The 18473-nt window shown below is 42.6% G+C and overlaps 1 protein-coding gene across 4 annotated transcripts in view; it reads right to left on the reverse strand.

Moving 5' to 3' along the window:
* Positions 1 to 18473, reverse strand: part of KCNQ5 (potassium voltage-gated channel subfamily Q member 5) — a 919416-nt gene that overhangs the window by 136452 nt on the left and 764491 nt on the right. For all 4 annotated transcript variants that reach the window (XM_033936063.1, XM_033936064.1, XM_033936062.1 and 1 more), the window contains exon 7: positions 13019 to 13114. In XM_033936063.1, coding sequence (XP_033791954.1) covers positions 13019 to 13114 — 96 coding nt within the window. The remainder of the gene's footprint in view (positions 1 to 13018; positions 13115 to 18473) is intronic.

The raw sequence follows: 18473 nt of genomic DNA on the forward strand, positions 1-18473 counted from the left end.
GTTCAAAATGCTGCGATTCAGTTGTTAGGTCTTGCACATATTAGAGATCATGTGACTCCCTTGTATTTGAAATTCCAATGGAATTTAGGATTAAGTTTAAGATCTTGATGTTGGCGTATAGAGCACTATTTGAACTACAACCTTCATATCTTTCAAACTGAGTACTATTTTATGCTCCGAGGTGATTATTAAGATCATTGAACGATAACAGAATAGCTGTACTTCATATATCAAAGTTTCATCTTGCCTCAACTAGAAATTGTGCATTTTTCTATTTGGTTCCAATTGTATGGAGTAGTTGGAAGAATCTTTCCTAGATTTTAAAAGACATTTAAAAGCACATTATTTTCAATTGGCCTCCTTACACTGCCGAGATTTGAATTCAGGACTTCAATCTGCTTTAATTAAATTTTTATTTTATCATTGTAGATTGTTATATTAAATATATTGTTATATTAAATACTAGCTGATGCCCCGGCGTTGCACGGGTACTTAATTATAGCAATAACACTGTAAATGGATTCAAATAAAGATACTTTATAGTGGTGAATGAAATTATTTTTTTACAGCTTAATAAAAAGTACAATATTCAAATTATAATGTGAAATATTTGACAAAATGAATACAATACAACTAACGCAAAATGTGATTATAAACAAAATTTTTAGTTTCACCTCCTGGAGCAAGAACATATAAATTCTTGGGTGAAGAGACCCCCAGAACATATCACCCCAGGTAGTGAGGGATCTGCATACCAAGTTTCGTTCAAATCGGTCAAGCCGTTTTTGAATTACTGTGAGAATGGCAGCTTTTTACATTTTTTCCATTGACATGAATGGGTGAAATCTGATTTTATGTTTGTAGCTCCGCCCACGTGTGCAGGTGGGCCGCGAGACCCCCAGAACATATCATCCCAGGTAGTGAGGGATCTGCATACCAAGTTTCGTTCAAATCGGTCAAGCCGTTTTTGCGTGATCGCGGCACATACACACACACACACATACATACACACATACATACCTCCGATTTTATATATATAGATTAGGTGTTAGAAATGTATTTTATTTTTCTTTCTCTCTTTTTTATCTTTACTATTTAAATGGAGTTCTTTTAATTACTTTGATTGAATTATGTTGTTAACCTCTTTGATCCTTTTCTGGCTAGTTAAGCGGTATATAAAGATTTTTAAGAAACAAACATAAAAATAAAAACGCACTAGGGTTTTTTAGCGTCAGCCACAGCTTGGATGCTCATAGATATTCTATGAGCATCGGAGCTGTTACTGTGGCAGCCGGCGCTTAAAAATGCTAGCGCAGCTTTGTAAAGGAGGGGGTAAGCCCTACTATGTAAATTGCTTCTGTCAAGCTTTAGCTGTTGTATACAGTATTGCTTTGGGTGAACCTTCTTCATAAAGTGGGTTAATGATTTCTGTTGATATTTTTTCCATAGGACAATTTTCAAAGAAAATTATGCTCACACTTTTCCTTCAAAAATGGGTTAAAGAACATGCAGATGTTCCCTTCACATGGCCAGGTATAAAAAACCACATTTACCCATATAAATAGTAGTGCAAATGTGTAAGGGGCCCATTTATTAAACCATGTTATATTACATTACATTAGGGTCTTCTATTCCGCCTATACCTTGCAGTTCAAGGCGGATTACAAAAGAGCTAACTGGACATTTCCAGTGAAATTACAACAGTTTTGGGGGTTTTTTTTTTTTGTTACAAGGGAGGAGAGGTAGCTGGATTAATTCCGGAAGAACTTGCAAATTGGATATTAAATTGACTGTACGTTACTGTGTGATATAACAAATAGATTACAGTTAGAGTACAAATAAGATTACGTTACATTTCAGGGATCTGAATACTTGGTTGGTGTTTTGGGGAGGAAGAGATTATTTAAGTGGAGGTTTTGGGGGAGAATTTATCTAGGAGGAGGGGGAAGGGTTGGGTTAAGATATCTGGATAAATTTTTTGAAAAGTAGAGTTTTGATTTCTTTTCGAAAAGTTTTAAAGTCGCCCGTCAACAGGTTGCAGATGGAGTGGTTAAGTTTTGCTGCTTAACATGGGAAAAAAGGCCTACTGCAAAATGTGTTACAGCATTTTGCAGTAATTTGCCTGTTTTGCAAAGCCGCGCTAGCGGCTGCTGCGCGGTAACGGCCCCGAAGCCCATAGAGATTTAAAGGGCTTTGGGGCTGTTGCTGCGTGGCTTTGTAAAACAGGCTTAGTGCTAATTGTGGGTTATTTATTTTATTTAAATATTCTTTGAGAGGGGGCATGGCATGGCCAGGAATGGGTCTGGAAGCATCCAGCTAGCTTAGGGTTACCAGATTTTACGATTGTCAAATCTGGACCCATGGTCACGCCCTCAGGCCCATCCAGTTCCACCAAGCCCCACCCCGTTCTGCCCCAAGTCATGTCCTGTTCCGCCCCAGCCCTGCCCCCAATTTCTTCTCATGCTCAGAGTCATGTCAGGAGGGCATCTGTGCATGCACAGATGTGACGCAATATCGCATGCATGCAAGCATGCGTGTGACATCACCATGTTGCATCTGTCCTCCCGACATGGTCAAGAACTGGAAGCTTTTCAAAATCTAGGCAAAATGCCGGGTTTTGAAAAGCCATCCAGATGCCCGGACGGTTCTCTAAAAAGAGGGCATGGCCCGGTAAATCTGAACGTCTGGTAACCCTATGCTAGCGTGCTCTGATTAGCGGGCACTAACTGGATAATGCAGACCTAGAGGTAAATTCTATATATGGCACCTAAAAAATAAGGGCCAACAAAGTGCTCTTCTATAAACTGTACTTAGTTAGGCATGGTTTATAGGGTGTCAGGTCAAAAGTGCGCCGGGGCAAAGGCGCGCGCAGACAACTGAGCGCAATGTGGAGCTGCGCGCCAAAAAAAATGACTGTTTTAAAGGGCTCCGACAGGGGATGTGGGGGGGGGGGAACCCCCACTTTACTTTATACAGATCGCGCTGCGTTGTGGGGGCGTTGTGGGGGGTTTGGGGGTTGTAACCCCCCACATTTTACTGAAAACGTGTGGCGCAGTGGTTGGATCTACAGCCTCAGCACCCTGGGGTTGTGGGTTCAAAGCCCGCGCTGCTCCTTGTGACCCTGGGAAAGTCACTTAATCCTCCATAGCCCCAGGTACGTTAAATAGATTGTGAGCCCACCGGGACAGATAGGGAAAATGCTTGAGTACCTGATTGTAAAAACCGCTTAGATAACCTTGATAGGCGGTATATAAAATCCTAATAAAACTTGAAACAGTTAAGTTTCCAGTATAATGAGGGGGGTTACAACCCCCCAAGCCCCCCCCCCATGCCGCCACAATCCATATTAAGTAAAGTGGGGGGGGGGTTCCACAACAAACCCCCCCATCGGAGCTCCTAAAAACACTCTTTTTCTTCGGCGCGCACTTCCGTCTTGCGCTCAGTTGTCAGCACGCGCCTTTGTCTTCGGCGGTTTTGTCTATGAACCGGTTTATAAAATAGTGTTTACATCCGGGAATTCCACCTAACTTTAGGCATGGCTGCCCTTATTTTATAACAATGAACTTAATTTAAAAATGCCTCCGATCCGCTCGTGACCTGCCCATTTCTGAGCCTTCTTTTTTTTGATTCGCTCGTAAACTTTAGGCAAAGATCCCATGCCCAAATTTGCGTGCATAACTTGTAATTAGTTGCCAATAAGTGCTTGTTGAAGTGCCAATTATTGGTGCTAATTAGCTTGTAATTCAATTAAATTGCTCATGCAAATTGGGTAGACATCCAAACTTGCGCATGCAATTGTCAGCGCTTTTTATAGAATTAGGAGCATTTAGGTCCTGATTCTATAAATGGCGCCTACAAGATAGATACTGGGGAATGCGGTGTATAGTGCTTGTCAGTCTTCAGTTAGGTGACGTTTACAGACTCGCACCTAGTGGCATCTAAATTGAACCTAGGTGCCAGTAGGCATCAAAATCTTAGGCGCTCTCTATTTATGCCAGAGTTTGCATGGCTTAAAGTCCAATTTAGATGCCTAGATGCCAAACATGCCCAAGATCTGCCTGTGAATTGCCCCTATCCATACTCACTTTCTGGTAGGCGCCTACCCAAAAGCAGTAGGCGCCTTCCGAGTTAGGCACCTACCACCCAATTAATTATTGTTGATTTACAACGCCGATTAAGATAATTAAAAAAATGGAGTTGGGCGCCTAAATCCGCTAGGCATGCCAATCTAGGCACCATTTATAGAATCTGGGCCTTAGTGCCTTCTAAATTTTTGTTTTTGCAAGTCCCATGTGCTAAACGAAAAATTAGAATGGGACCTGCAATAACAGTAAATCTGGGTTTAATGCACCGGAGAGTCCCAGGTTAGCACATGCTAAGCCCAGATTTAGCTGCGACTTAGCAAAATGGCCCCAAAATTGTCCACCTGAAACCTTCCTACCATCTAAGAGAGTAATTTGTAGAGGTTATTCTGCATGTAAAGTCAATTTTGCACACAGAAAAGGGTTTTTTAAATAAAATTGCATGACATTACATAGAAATTATTTGTTTGCAAAGTGTGCCCTTACTTTCACATAATCAGCTCCTAGGCATTTCTAGGAGTATACAGAGGTGGAGTTATTATATTACAAGCATATCTTGAAACATATGGGTGCACATTTCTAAAGTATGTATACGTATTTACACCAACTTCAAAGCAGGTGCAAATGCACACTCTGGGAGTCTCTATAAGGGCACCTATGGTACAAAACACTTAGAAATACATGAAGGGTGACTATCAGTAGTTTTGCTTGACCTGTGCCAGAAATTATTTAGGTTTTGGAATGGAGTCTTTGTAAAATGAGCACCGCTTTGGACTTTTCACCTAGGTATCCTGTAATAAAATCAGGCTCCAAGTTTCTTAAAGGTATATTTGATGTTTTATTATATGTATACTCTTGCTACATTTAGGCATTGGATTCCAGGAGTTGTGTTATGGAGGGGCTTGGGAAAAAGAAGCATATAGATTGTATTTCCACACGAATAGCGTAGCTGGTTTTAAAAAAGGTTTACACAATTTCCTGGAGGAAAAGTCCATAGTCTGTTATTGGGAGAGACAAGGGGAAAGCCACTGCTTGCCCTGGATTGGTAGCATGGAATGTTGCTACTCTTTGGGTTTTGGTCAGGCTACTGGACTTGATGGACCTTTGGTCTGATTTAGTAAGGCTATTTTGTTCTTACATGAGCCAAGTATAGGACAATTAAGCCATTGTGACATCACTGATGAGGTTGGCTCTGAGGCACTGTGGAATGAGGCATTATGACATCACAATCTCAGCTCTGTAATGTTGCTCTCATTGCTGTTCTTTGAGATGATGGAATGTTGCTACTCTTTGGGTTTTGGCCAGGTACTGATGGGCTACTGGGCTTGATGGACCATTGGTCTGACCCAGTAAGGCTATTCTTATGTTCTAGTTGTGTTTTTCTTGCACAGAAAAGGTATACAACCTACAGGTACTTTGACAATGGCAATTATGAAAAGGAAATCATACGTGTACGGTTCCTTTGAAAATTAGACTGAAGGACTTTGCACCTAGATAAACCCAATGAAAATTGATTTCCTTACCCGTAAACACAAAGGACCTCTTTTACAAAGCTGCAGTAGCGATGCTGCTGTGATAAATGCACTGAAGCCCATTCAATTCCTATGGGCTTTGGTGCATTTACCGTGGCAGCATTGCTACTACAGCTTTCTAAAATGGGCCTGAAGGAAGTAATTGTATATAGGTTGGGTAGGTGCGAAGACATCTGGATCTGTAAAATGGCCTGCTTAAAATGTTCCCACAGTTTATACAATAGAGGTATTTCTGTCCCTCCCCTCACCCTGACATACACTTAGATATTGTCGCTGTCACAGAGACATATAAATTTAGGTACAGAAGATATTTTTTCTGTTTCTGGAAAGCTCAGAATTATTAACCCCCCCCCCCCAAACACACCAGAGTTGATAGAATCATTTAAATACCTACATAATGTAAATGCGCATGAGTCGAGTCTCTTTCATTTGAAAAGAAACTCTGCAATGAGAGAGTATAGGATGAAGTTAAGAGGTGATAGGTTCCGGAGTAATCTAAGGAAATACTTTTTTACAGAAAGGGTGGTAGATGCATGGAACAGTCTCCCGGAAGAGGTGGTAGAGACAGAGACTTTGTCTGAATTCAAGAGGGCCTGGGATAGGCATGTGGGATCTCTCAGAGAAAGAGATAATGGTTACTATGTATGGGCAGGCTGGATGGGCCATTTGGCCTTTATCTACCGTCATGTTTCTATGTTTCTATGAAATGGGACGTGACCCTAAGCCCCTTGATTTAAAGCCCATTGCACTAATCACTAGGTTACTCTTCTGACCTGCTTGCTGGTTTGTTCAGAATACAACACGGAGAGGGTCAAGGTAGACTGCATCAATACAAAGAAGAAAGAAAAAAGCATTAAGGGCCTGATTATGGAAGTGACACCTTCTGCGTCAGGCGCCTTCAAAACGGGCACCTGCCACATGTCAATTACCGAGAGGCGCCACTTCCAGAATCACGGCTACCACAGACCCTAGGCGCAGGAAATTTAGGCCCAGGGTTTAAAAGGCCTACATTTCTGGTGCCTAGGTGTGCCAGAGAATCACGCATAACGACGCCTAATTCTGGCACTACCCTGTAACCACGCCTACTTCGGTGTGGCATTGCTATGCACCAGGGACGCAGGCGCCGGCCGCGGAAGATGCCTAGCACTGCCTATTTTTTATGTTGTTTTGTAATCGGCTTTTAATGGCACGCCACTTAAAGCCAATTAAAAACAATTAAGATAGGCGCCAGTAGGCATGCTTCAGACATCTACTGCCATCTAACTTTAGGTGGCCCTTGCAGAATTTCCTCCTAAAGGCCTGAATCTGTATAGGATGCCTAATCAAGGATACCTTACAAAGCCTAACTTCAAAATCTGCATACAACTCTTTTAAAAATTGGTTTAGGATGTCTACTGTAGCCTAAGTCAAGGAACCCTCTGATGCCTAATGACACCTAACTGAAAAGTAGGTGTGGTTAGGGATGGAAAATAGGCGTGGTTGGGCGCAGGTAAATTAGGCCAAGTAAAACCTGGCTTAAAATAATGGCACCTACCTCTAGGACACCTAGCGATGTCTAAGCATGCTTAGGCGCTGCCAGGTGGCATTCTATAAAGCAGTGGTTCCCAACCCTATCCTGGAGGATCACCAGGCCAATCGGGTTTTCATGCTAGCCCTAATGAATATGCATGGAGCAGATTTGCATGCCTCTCACTTCCATTATATGCAAATCTCTCTCATGCATATTCATTAGGGCTAGCCTGAAAACCCGATTGGCCTGGTGGTCCTCCAGGACAGGGTTGGGAATCACTGCTATAAAGGATACCTAGTGGCTGATTGACAACTGCGCAGAGTGACACTTGCAATGTAGGTGCTGCTAGGTGACGTTTATAGTATCCAGCCCTAAGAGCCTTAAAAAAATCAGGACCAGTCTTTATTGGACTGACCTGACACGAGCCGTGTTTTGGCGTACTGCGCTTGAATCAGGGGGTCATTTACCACACTGAATGCTAATAAAAAGCAAGAAAGGACTAAGGAGGGATTAAGGAGGGTCAACTGCTCAGTTAAGAACATAAGACAATAAGAACTGCCATGCTGGACAGACCAAAGATCCATCAAACCCAGTATTCTGCTTCCAACAAAGGCCAACTCAGGTCCCAAGTACCTAGCTGGATTCCAAGTAGTAAAACAGATTTTATGCAGCTTATCCTAGGAATAAGCAGTGGATTTCCCCAACAAACAAAGCAAAAAACTGCAGACCTTGTACACGATGCAGGCAGGCTTTATTATGACAAGTAAATTTAGGTTAAAAACCTTTTACCAGGTGAGGGACCCAACACGGTCCGTGTTTCGGACTAACCTTCGTCAGGGGTCCTAATGTGGATTTCCCCAAGTCATCTCAATAATGGACTTGTCTTTTAGGAAATTATCCAAACCTTTTTAAAATCCTCCTATGATAACTGATTTCACCACATTCACTGGCAACGAATTCCAGAATTTGATTACACGCTGTGTGAAGAAATATTTTCTCCGGTTTGTTTTAAATCTACTACTGTAGCTTCATCACATGCCCCCTAATCCTAGTATTTTTGGAAAGTGTAAACAAGCGATTCATATCTACCCTTTCCACTCCACTCAGTATTTTATAGACCTCTATCATATCACCCCTAAGCCGTTTCTTTTCCAAGCTGAAGAGCCATAGCCACTTTAGCCTTTCCTCATAGGGAAGTCATCCCATCCTTTTTGCAATTTTCGTCGCCCTTCTTTGTACCTTTTCTAATTCCACTACATTTTTTATTTTTTAGATATGGCGACCAGAATTGCATACAGTATTCAAGGTGTGGCCATACCATAGAGTAATACAAGGGCATTATAGCATTTTCAGCTTTGTTTTCCATTCCTTTCCTGATAATTCCAAACATTCTATTTGCTTTCTTAGCCTCCGCCCCACATTGAGACGAGGGTTTCAACGTATCCTCAAAGATGACATCTAGAAATAAAGTTATTATTATTATTATTTTGATGCCCAGTCTCATAAGATCCTCCGGCAATTTTTCACAATCCTCTTGTGATTTAACAACTTTGAACAACTTTGTGTCATCAGCAAATTTAATTATCTCACTAGTTATTCCCATCTCTAGATCATTGATAAATGTTAAAAAGCAGCAGTCCCAGCACAGACCCCTGGGAAACCCTACTACAAGTTTACCCATCTCTATTGAGAATATTGACCATTTAAACCTACTCTCTGCTTTCTGTCTTTCAACCAGTGTTTAATCCATAATTGAATACTACCTCCTATCCCATGTCTCTCTAATTTCCTAAAAGATTTTTCATGAAGTACTTTGTCAAATGCCTTTTGAAAATCCAAATACACAATATCAACAGGCTCACCTTTATCCACATTTTAATTCACCCCTTCAAAGAAATGTAGTAGATTGGTGAGGCAAGATTTCCCTTGTTGGCTTTCTCTCATTAATCCATGCTTACGTATATGTTCTGTCATTTTGTTCTTTATAATAGTATCTACTATTTTGCCCGGCACCAACATCAGACTCACAGGTCTATAATTTCCCAGATCACCTCTGGAATCCTTTTTAAAAATCATTATCAGGTTGGTCACCCTCTAGTCTTCCAGTACAATGTTGGATTGTAGAGAAAAATGACAAATTATTAACAATAGCTTTAAAAATTCATTTTTTATTTCTATCAGCACTCAGGGATGCATATCTTCCAGTCCAGGTGATTTGTTACTGTTCAATTTGTTAAACTGACCCATTACATCTTCCAGTGTTACTGAGATTTGTTTGAGTTTCTCTGATTCATCAGAATTGAATACCACTTCAGGTACCGGTAACTCCTCCACATCTTTCTCTTTGAAGAACGAGGCAAAGAATTCATTTAATCTTTCCGCTATGGCCTTGTCTTCCCTGAGAGCCCCTTTTTTCCCTCAGTTGTCTAGCGGTCCCACAGATTCTCTTCCTGGCTTCTTGTTTTTAATATATATATCTAAAAAAGTTTTTACCATGTGTTTTTGCTTCCAGCACAGTCTTATTTTCAAGGTCTTTCTTTGCCTTCCTTATTAATGCCTTGCATTTGACTTGCCATTCCTAAGAGCAATATTATATAACTTGGATGTGACTGAAACAGGTCTAGATAAAAATGTCCTTCATTTTAGACATGGACTTTCGTCCCATTTGAAAATCTCTTTTGGATGCCCTACTTTTGGGCTCTCCCTAGTCCCATCCAAAACACGTCCCCTTGCTATCTGGTAACTGCAGTGTGAAACATCCAAAGTATTAGGATTTGGATGTTTAGTTTAGGCATTTTAAAACAACCATCCACTTTGAAAATGAGCACCTTTGTGTATGCTAAATGCTAAGAAGCCCTTAAGTATAATATGATCTTTTTAGCACACACTAATTCTGTTAGTGTGTGCTAAGTTTTAGTAAAAGGGTCCCTTAGATTTTGATAGTCAAAGCCACATGCTTTGGGACAGACTAAAAAAATCTCAATATATTTAAATACTTCTGCGGCATAAATGGACTGGAGGCGAGTCTCTTTCAATTGAAAGGAAGCTCTGGAACAAGGAGGCATAGCATGAAGGTGAAAGGGGACAGTCTCAGAAGTAACCTGAGGAAATACTTCTTCATGGACAGGGTGGTGAATTTATTGAACAGCCTCCTGGAGAAGGTGGTTGAGACAAAAAGTGAATCTGAATTCAAGAAAACTTGGGACAAGTACACAGGATCTCTAAGGGAGAATAAGGGAAAGTTGATGGCGTGTATGGGCAGACTGGATATGCCGCGTGATCTTTTATCTGTCTTCATTTTTCTATGCTCCTAAGTTTCTATTTCCTAGTGTAAAACTTAAACAGAGCTTTTTTCAGGGCCACTACTGAAAGCACTGACCTTTTCTTTGTCTAAAGATACAAGTATCTGCAAAGTCTACAGCAGGGGGTGTCAAAGTCCCTCCTGGAGGGTCACAATCCAGTCGGGACCTTACTGGTCTAGCACAAAACTGATTTCTTTTTAGATCTGTAATTCATCAAGTCGCTAGGACTCGAACATGAGTCGATGGCACCTAACACAACATCTAATTATGGCTCCGTATTTTATTTACATTTCATCTCATATCACTTTTTAATGCATTGGTAATGAAAAATGCAGCTTGTTCTTCACAGTCTCTTCTCGTACATGTTCAAAATTAAGGTACGGTTCTTTGCAATTAAGAAATGATAGAAAGCTGCATATATAATTCAGAATCATAGTACTTAGCTTCAAAGGATAGACAGCAGAATTAATTCACAGATGAAAGCAGCAATGTCCCAAGGTATTATCCAAGTTCATTCACTGATTACTTAAAAGCAGGTGTAGCGGAAAGCTACCCTAAATGAAGGAAACAATTTTTACTTACTTGAGATGCTTATTTGACTTCCTTAAACCTGAGAGGCCGTAGTTTAATTTTGAATATATTGTAATAGTAGAACTGATGAAAAGTTTTTTGATCACATTGATATAGTTTGGGTGTTTTGGAAGGGAGGAATTGAAGATGGGTGTTACCCTCTGGGGGATCATAAGAACCAAGACCTACTAGGGCAGATGAGATTCCTAGGATGTTGGGAGGTATGACTCATGCTGTATTTTTTTTTTTTGGGGGGGGAGGGAGGGAGGGAGGGTGAGAGCTGTGGAGCTGGTTGTGGGAAATAAAACATAAACAACTTTTTATTACTGTTTGTTGATTTGTTCTTGGTGGGAGGTCACAATATGTTGGCTTGAGATCTTGAAGATTATCTCTATATTGATTCTGGAATAATGGATGTCATCAATTAAAAAAATTGCTTTCAAGTAAAATATGCATTATATTGCAACTCCACCTCTGTTCTTTTAAAACTACTCGCCCTAGAGAACACCTGGCCTGTGAATAGGTAAGCCTGATCTTGTTTGCCTTTTCTGTGTGTATAACTGTATTACCTGCAACAAAATCGTCATACAATTACTCCCATAAAAGATATATGTAAATTTAAACAGGCCATTTCTGCATGTAAATTACTTCATCAGCCATATTAATACCTTAGGAAATGATGCTTTTATGAAGAACTTACCTTGATTATTACTTCTGTAATTATTGCAAAATATTTTGATGGAGGGTGGATGATATTCATTAGGAAATGTTGTACAACATGCTCCATGTAAGGTTCATAGACAACGGCGCGAAAGACAAAGGCGCGCGCCGACAACTGAGCGCAAGATGGAGGCATGCACTGAAGAAAATTACAGTTTTTAGGGGCTCCGACGGGGGGTTTTGTTGGAGAACCCCCCCACTTTAATTAATAGACATCGCGCCGGCGTTATAGGGGGTTTGGGGGGTTGTAACCCTCCACATTTTACTGTAAACTTAACTTTTTCCTTAAAAACAGGGAAAAAGTTAAGTTTTCAGTAAAATGTGGGGGGTTACAACCCCCCACACCCCCCACAACGCCCCCTGTGATACAAATGAGAAACGAATGGAATGTGAGGAATATTAATATTGAGTGAGATTGCCTTGGATACGTGGCAGTTGTTACAGGGAAAACACAAGTACTATGAAAACAAGTCGTAAACACATACTGATTGGTGAACATCAGTTCAGCATGCAAGTAGCACGCATCTGATTATCCAATCCACAATGAGGGGATGGGTACTCAGCTCACGAGCCAGGCTAGGTGTTTCTAACACATACTGATTGGTAAACATCAGTTCAGCATGCAAGTAGCACGCATCTGATTATCCAATCCACAATGAGGGGATGGGTACTCAGCTCACGAGCCAGGCTAGGTGTTTCTAACACATACTGATTGGTAAACATCAGTTCAGCATGCAAGTAGCACGCATCTGATTATCCAATCCACAATGAGGGGATGGGTAAAAAGTACAATATAAATGGTGCTTTCCCTGAAAAAAGGTAGGGACTTTTCCACTGCTGACGAGCTGTGTGATGACATATTGAATAAGCCTCCTGATCGCGGTCCCCCGACGGAGTGATGATGCAATAACCGGTAACGTATTGATTCAAACTCTGTACTTAATTAATGATTATGGCTAAAAATACTATATTTAGGTAATAAAACTTAATTTGTATACTATTTCAAACTCCTGGTATTCTTCCCAGTGAGGAAAAGTGACTGAAGGGTTCTTTTTTTTTGAAAACCCCTTTTAAATAGTAATACACCCCCACAACGCGGCGCAATGTCTATTAAGTAAAGTGGGGGGTTCCCCAACAAAACCCCCCGTCGGAGCCCTAAAAACAGTAATTTTGAGTGGCACGCGCCTCCGCACTGCACTCAATTGTCTGGGCGCGCCTTTGTCCCGGCGCGCTTTTGACCTGACACCTCCATGTAAACAGTGACCAACATCATCTTTAGTGCAATCTCACCTCCATACGTACCTGAATTAAACACGCAGCTGGATTTCTTCTTTTCTCAAAATGTTTCTGTCGATGTTGTTCTTGTACTTTTAATGCAAACCCTGAGCCAAGAATGCCCTAGAGTACAAGAATACAAGTGTTTTCTTTTAGAAACAATACAGCAAACACAGAAATAAGCAGTGCTCTACAAAATCATCGTGTAAACGATGTAAAAAGCCTGAAGGATTTCCCAGCAAGCAACATTTCTGAACTGTTCATGTAACAAAATTCCATAAATGCCTCTTTTGTAAGATGTTGTCATGAATCTGTCACCATTCCAACTAGTTAGTAAAATGAATTACGGAGTTCTCGCCTCCTAATTTTTCCTGCTTTTTCCAAAATCAGCCCGAGATCTGACACCAGGCGCTTTCATTTTCACCGACTGGGGATTCCACTGGTTGAGCTGCTGCCTCTGCAGCACCCAGAGGTTGTGAGGTCAAATCCCGACGCTGCACCTTGTGACCCCGGGCAAGTCACTTACGGGCAAATTCTATAAGAAGCGCCCAAAAGTTAGGCGCCTAATTAGGTACTGTTCAGCGTGATTCAAGTAAGATTGGGTGCCTTTTAATGAATCACGTTGAGCGGAACCTATTTTGGAGGCGCCCAAGAAATAGCCAGCTCTAGGCACAACTAAAAGTTAGGCGCCCGGCTGAGCGCTTAAGCACGCTTAAGAGCAGCGATTCTACAACAAGGCGCCTATGATGTAGCCACACCCACGCCTAACATGCACAGCGCCTACTTTTTTGAAGGCCGTCAAAATTTTTAGAGGCGCCCTGTTACAGAATCACGCTTTCTTGATAGGCGCCTAACTTTCAATTATTGCTGATTAAAAAGCTTAATTGAGCTTGTTACTCGATTTAGATAGGCGCCTATCTAGTTGGGCGCCTCCGAAATAGGTGCCTAAATGTAGGCGCTGGTTACAGAATTTGGGCCTTAATCCTCCAGGGTCCACCGCTTTGACTGTCAGCTTTGAAATGCCAAAGCGACAAAAAGGTGGCATTCAAGTTCCTTTTCCCTTCCCTCCCTCCCACATTTATATCCTTCTGCTGGACCACACTTTAGCTGAATCATTATAGAAACATAGAAACATAGAAAGATGACGGCAGATAAGGGCTATAGCCCATCAAGTCTGCCCACACTATTTACCCACCCTCTTAAGTCTACTGACCCCCTAAAGTATAATTGTAATTATACTGTCACTCTACTGACCCGCTCATTCAAGTCCTAGTGACCCTATCCCTTGGCATGACCTCGTAGGGATCCCACATAGGTATCCCATTTGTTCTTGAAGTCTGGGATGCTGCGTGCCTCGACCACCTGCACTGGAAGCTTGTTCCAATGCTCAATCAATCTCTCCGTGAAGAAGTACTTCCTGGCGTCTCCACGAAACTTCCCTCCCCTGAGTTTGAGCGGATGTCCTCTTGTGGTCGAGGGTCCCATCATGGGCTGGGGCCATATACTGGGGCTCCTTTTGGGACCGGCCAATTATGACTATACTTTTTGGATAAGGTATTGGGTGATTCTCAACTCCTCTCCTCACTTTGAGGCTATGAACACTGATTTTGTAGCATCCCAAGCCCTGGATGACTTGGGAACTGAGCTGGGATCTTGCGCATGGAAATAGAGAGCCCTACCCACCTGAGCCACTCTGACAGGCCCTTCTTTTATGGTATATTGTCATGTGATGAACCGCAGGGATCTGTACCAGGACTGGTGCTATTTAACTTATCTATAAATGGAAATTGGAACTCTGAGTGAGGTGAATAAATTTGCAGATGACACTAAACTGTTCAAAGTTGTTAAAGCGCATGCGGACTGTGAAAAACTGCAGGAAGACCTTAGGAAATTGGAAGACTGGCCGTCCAAACGGTAGACGAAATTTAATGTGGATAAATGCAAAGTGATGCACATTGGGAAGAATAATCCAAATCATAGTTACCAAATGCTTGGGTCCACCTTGGGGGGGTCAGCGCTCAAGAAAAAGATTTGGGTGACATCGTGGACAATACGCTGAAACCTTCCGCCCAATGTGCGTTGGTGGCCAAGAAAGCAAACAAGATGCTAGGAATTACAGTCAAACCTCGGTTTGCAAGTAACGTGGTTTGCGAGTGTTTTGCAAGACGAGCAAAACACTCAAGCAAATCGTGCCTCGCAAACTGAGCGTTGACTCGATTGGTGAACTCCCCTGAGAACCAGCATCTTTCCCCCTGCCCGTGAACGCCCTCCCGTAAACCAGCATTGCCCTTTCCCCCCGCTCGCGAACGCCCCTCCTTTGGTGAACTGGCATCCCCCGCCCGCCCAAACACAAGCCCTTACCCCGATCTGGCACTGGCACGCAGCACCAACCCACAGGACATGCCGGTGCCCGAAGATCGTGCCTCTTGCCTGGACTGTGTCTCGAGCATCTGCGTGTGCTCAAGGCCTTCTGGCTCCCCCTCTCTCCATATACGGAAAGATTAACGAGGTTAGGGCTCTTCAGCTTGGAAAAGAGACAGCTGAGGGAAGAAATGATCGAAGTCTACAAAATCTTGAGTGGTGTAGAAATGGATACAAGTGGATCGATTTTTTTTACTTCATCAAGATTTACAGAGACTAGGGGACACTCGATGAAGTTACAGAGTAATACCTGTAATTTGTGATCCTGCCGGGAAAAATGCTCAAGTATCTGAATAAATTCATGTAAACCGTTCTGAGCTCCCCTGGGAGAACGGTATAGAAAATTGAATAAATAAATAAATAAAAATACTTATAAAACCAATAGGAGAAAATATTTTTTTATTCAGAGAATAGTTAAGCTCTAGAATGCGTTGCCAGAGGATGTGGTAAGAGTTGTTAATGTAGCTGATTTAAAAAAAAGTTTGGACAAGTTCCTGGAGGAAAAGTCCATAAACTGAGGTTGAGACAGACATTGGAGAAGCCACTGTTTACCCTGGATGGGTGGCTTGGAATGGTGCTACAATTTAGGTTTTTGCCAAGTACTTGTGACTGGGATTGGCCTCCATGAAGATGGGGTACTGGGCTAGAAGGACCATTGGTCTGATCCAGTAAGGCTATTTTTATGTTCATACTTCTAGCATAGCTGCAAAGTCTGAGGATACTTTTTATCTAGGGACTATATTCCCCAGATTCTATAATCTTGTGCTATTTTGCACAAGTGGGTTATAGAATATTAGTAGATATGCTTGCGATGACATTAATTAGAAAGTAATTGGCTCTAATTGGGTATAATTGGTGCTAACTTGCAGTTACATATGTAATTGCCCTTAATCACTATTCTATAATATTAGTGAATAATTTTTATTGTGTGCAATTGCATGAGAGTATCCACATGGGAGGGCTGGAGGCGGGGCAGAGGTGTGCCTATCATTTGCATATGCTAATTTTATAGAATAATGTCATTTATGCACGTAACTGCCATATTTAGGTGTGAGCATTTATAGCGCAGGCTGCAAGATATCTTTTAAGGTTTGGGGGAAAAAGGCTGTTAAATGGATATAACAGACTATAGAAGTCTTTAACCCCTGACCAAGCACAGAATAGCGAAACGGCTGAGCTCCCATCGGGTGAAAGCTAAGTATTCAAGCTACATTGCAGCCTGAATAGAAACAATTTAGTATTATTTTACAACAGCCAGCAGTGGGTTTGAAGTGAACTAGTAATGGTATTAATACCCCAGTAAAAGCACCAGTTGGTTATGGGTGTTTGAAGTTCACTATCCTACCCAAAACTGATATCAGTAAATCTGGTTTATAGTACTTGTCTCAGTTATTGATTTTGGATCTAGCTTTAGGTGATGAATTGACCCTTAAGCCAGTTAAAAACTTTCCCTTTCAAAACTGCTGAAAGGAAAAATATACCCATAGATACTTGCACCTCCTTTTGGAAAAAAAAGTATGCATTTTGGGCCATATTCTATAAATGGTGTCATGATTGTAGGTGGCGGTAGGCATCCTACTGCTGTCTAACCAGCCAATCGGGATGCACATTAACCCCCCCCCCCAAAAAAAACCAAACAAACAAACAACCCAACCTTGAGACTGTCCGCCTACACTGTAGGTGTCTGTCATAGTTAAAGGAGATGTGTAGGGACACTTAAGTTCGTCTGAGGCTGGGTGTGGGTGTGGTTTTGGCCGGAAGTGCCTTAAGCAAGCTTAAGCAGCCACAGGCATTTCCCTAGGGCTGTGATACGTGCTTGAAATGTAGGCCATTGAAATACTGGCCTACATTTCAATTAGATGCAGCTGCTAAACTGATCGTGACAAGGAAATTTCCCTACCACGATCAGCTGAGTGGCCATGGCAGGGAACCCTCCTGCCGTCCCCCCTGAACCCCCCCCCCCACTGTCTGTGGCAGGAGGGATGCTCACTCCCTCCTGCCATAAACTGTGAAACAATCCCTGGCAGGAGGGATGCCCACTCTCTCCTGCCAGCACCCTCCCCGAATCCATTACCCCTGAAATCCAAGCTCCTACCCCTCAAAGCACTCCTGGACCCTTCTGTACCTTTAAAAGCAAGGCTAGCCAGAGGGATGCCTATTCCCTCTAACTGGCAGGCCCGCCTCTTCAGAATGGCAGGCCTTCCCCTTCCCAGTGCTTCCTGGAATGCACTGGGAGTGGCTTAAGACTCCAATTGGCCAGATACCTAAAGCCACTCCCATGGGAGGGATCTTATGTGCCTTGTCAATCGGGCCTTAGGCTCCTCCTTGGTACATCCCAGGATGCACCGGGAAGAGGGAGGCCCACCATTCTGAAGAAATGGGCTTCCCTTTGATCGGCCTTGATTTTAAAGGGGCAAATGGGTGGGTTTTGGGGGGTGGGGGATCAGGATTTTTGGGGGGTGGGGGGTTCAGGGGGATCATGGGTTCTAGAACGCATTGTCAGAGGTTGTGATAAGGGTGGATAGTGTAGCTGGTTTTAAGAAAGGTTAAGACAATTTCCTGGAGGAAAATTCCATAGTCTGTTATTGAGAAAGATATGGAGGAAGCCACTGCTTTCCCTGGATCGGTAGCATAGAATGTTGCTACTCCTTGGGTTTTGGCCAGGTACTAGGGACCTGGATTGGCCACCGTGAGAATGGGCTACTGGGCTTGATGGACCATTGGTCTGACCCAGTAAAGCTATTCTTATGTTTTTATGTTCCCCCCCAGGGATGCCAACAAGAGGGAGTGGGCATCCCTCTTGCCTGGGATGTTGTGGGGAGGGGTGTGATGGCAGGAGGAATTGGAAATCCCTCCTGCCGGGGATTATTTCACGGTTTGCAGCAGGAAGGAGTGGGCATCCCTTCTGCCGTGGACAGTGTGTGGGAAGGGTTCGTGAGTTCCCTGCCGCTGCTGCTCAGCTGACCCCGGCAGTGAGATTCCCTTGTCGCAATCAGCTCAGTGGCAACTCGATTCTCTACATGGCATCTGTGACATGGATGCCGGTTAGCGAAATGGGGTG

This window comes from Geotrypetes seraphini, chromosome 3 (assembly GCF_902459505.1).
Source record: "Geotrypetes seraphini chromosome 3, aGeoSer1.1, whole genome shotgun sequence".
Classification (NCBI taxonomy): Eukaryota; Metazoa; Chordata; class Amphibia; order Gymnophiona; family Dermophiidae; genus Geotrypetes; species Geotrypetes seraphini.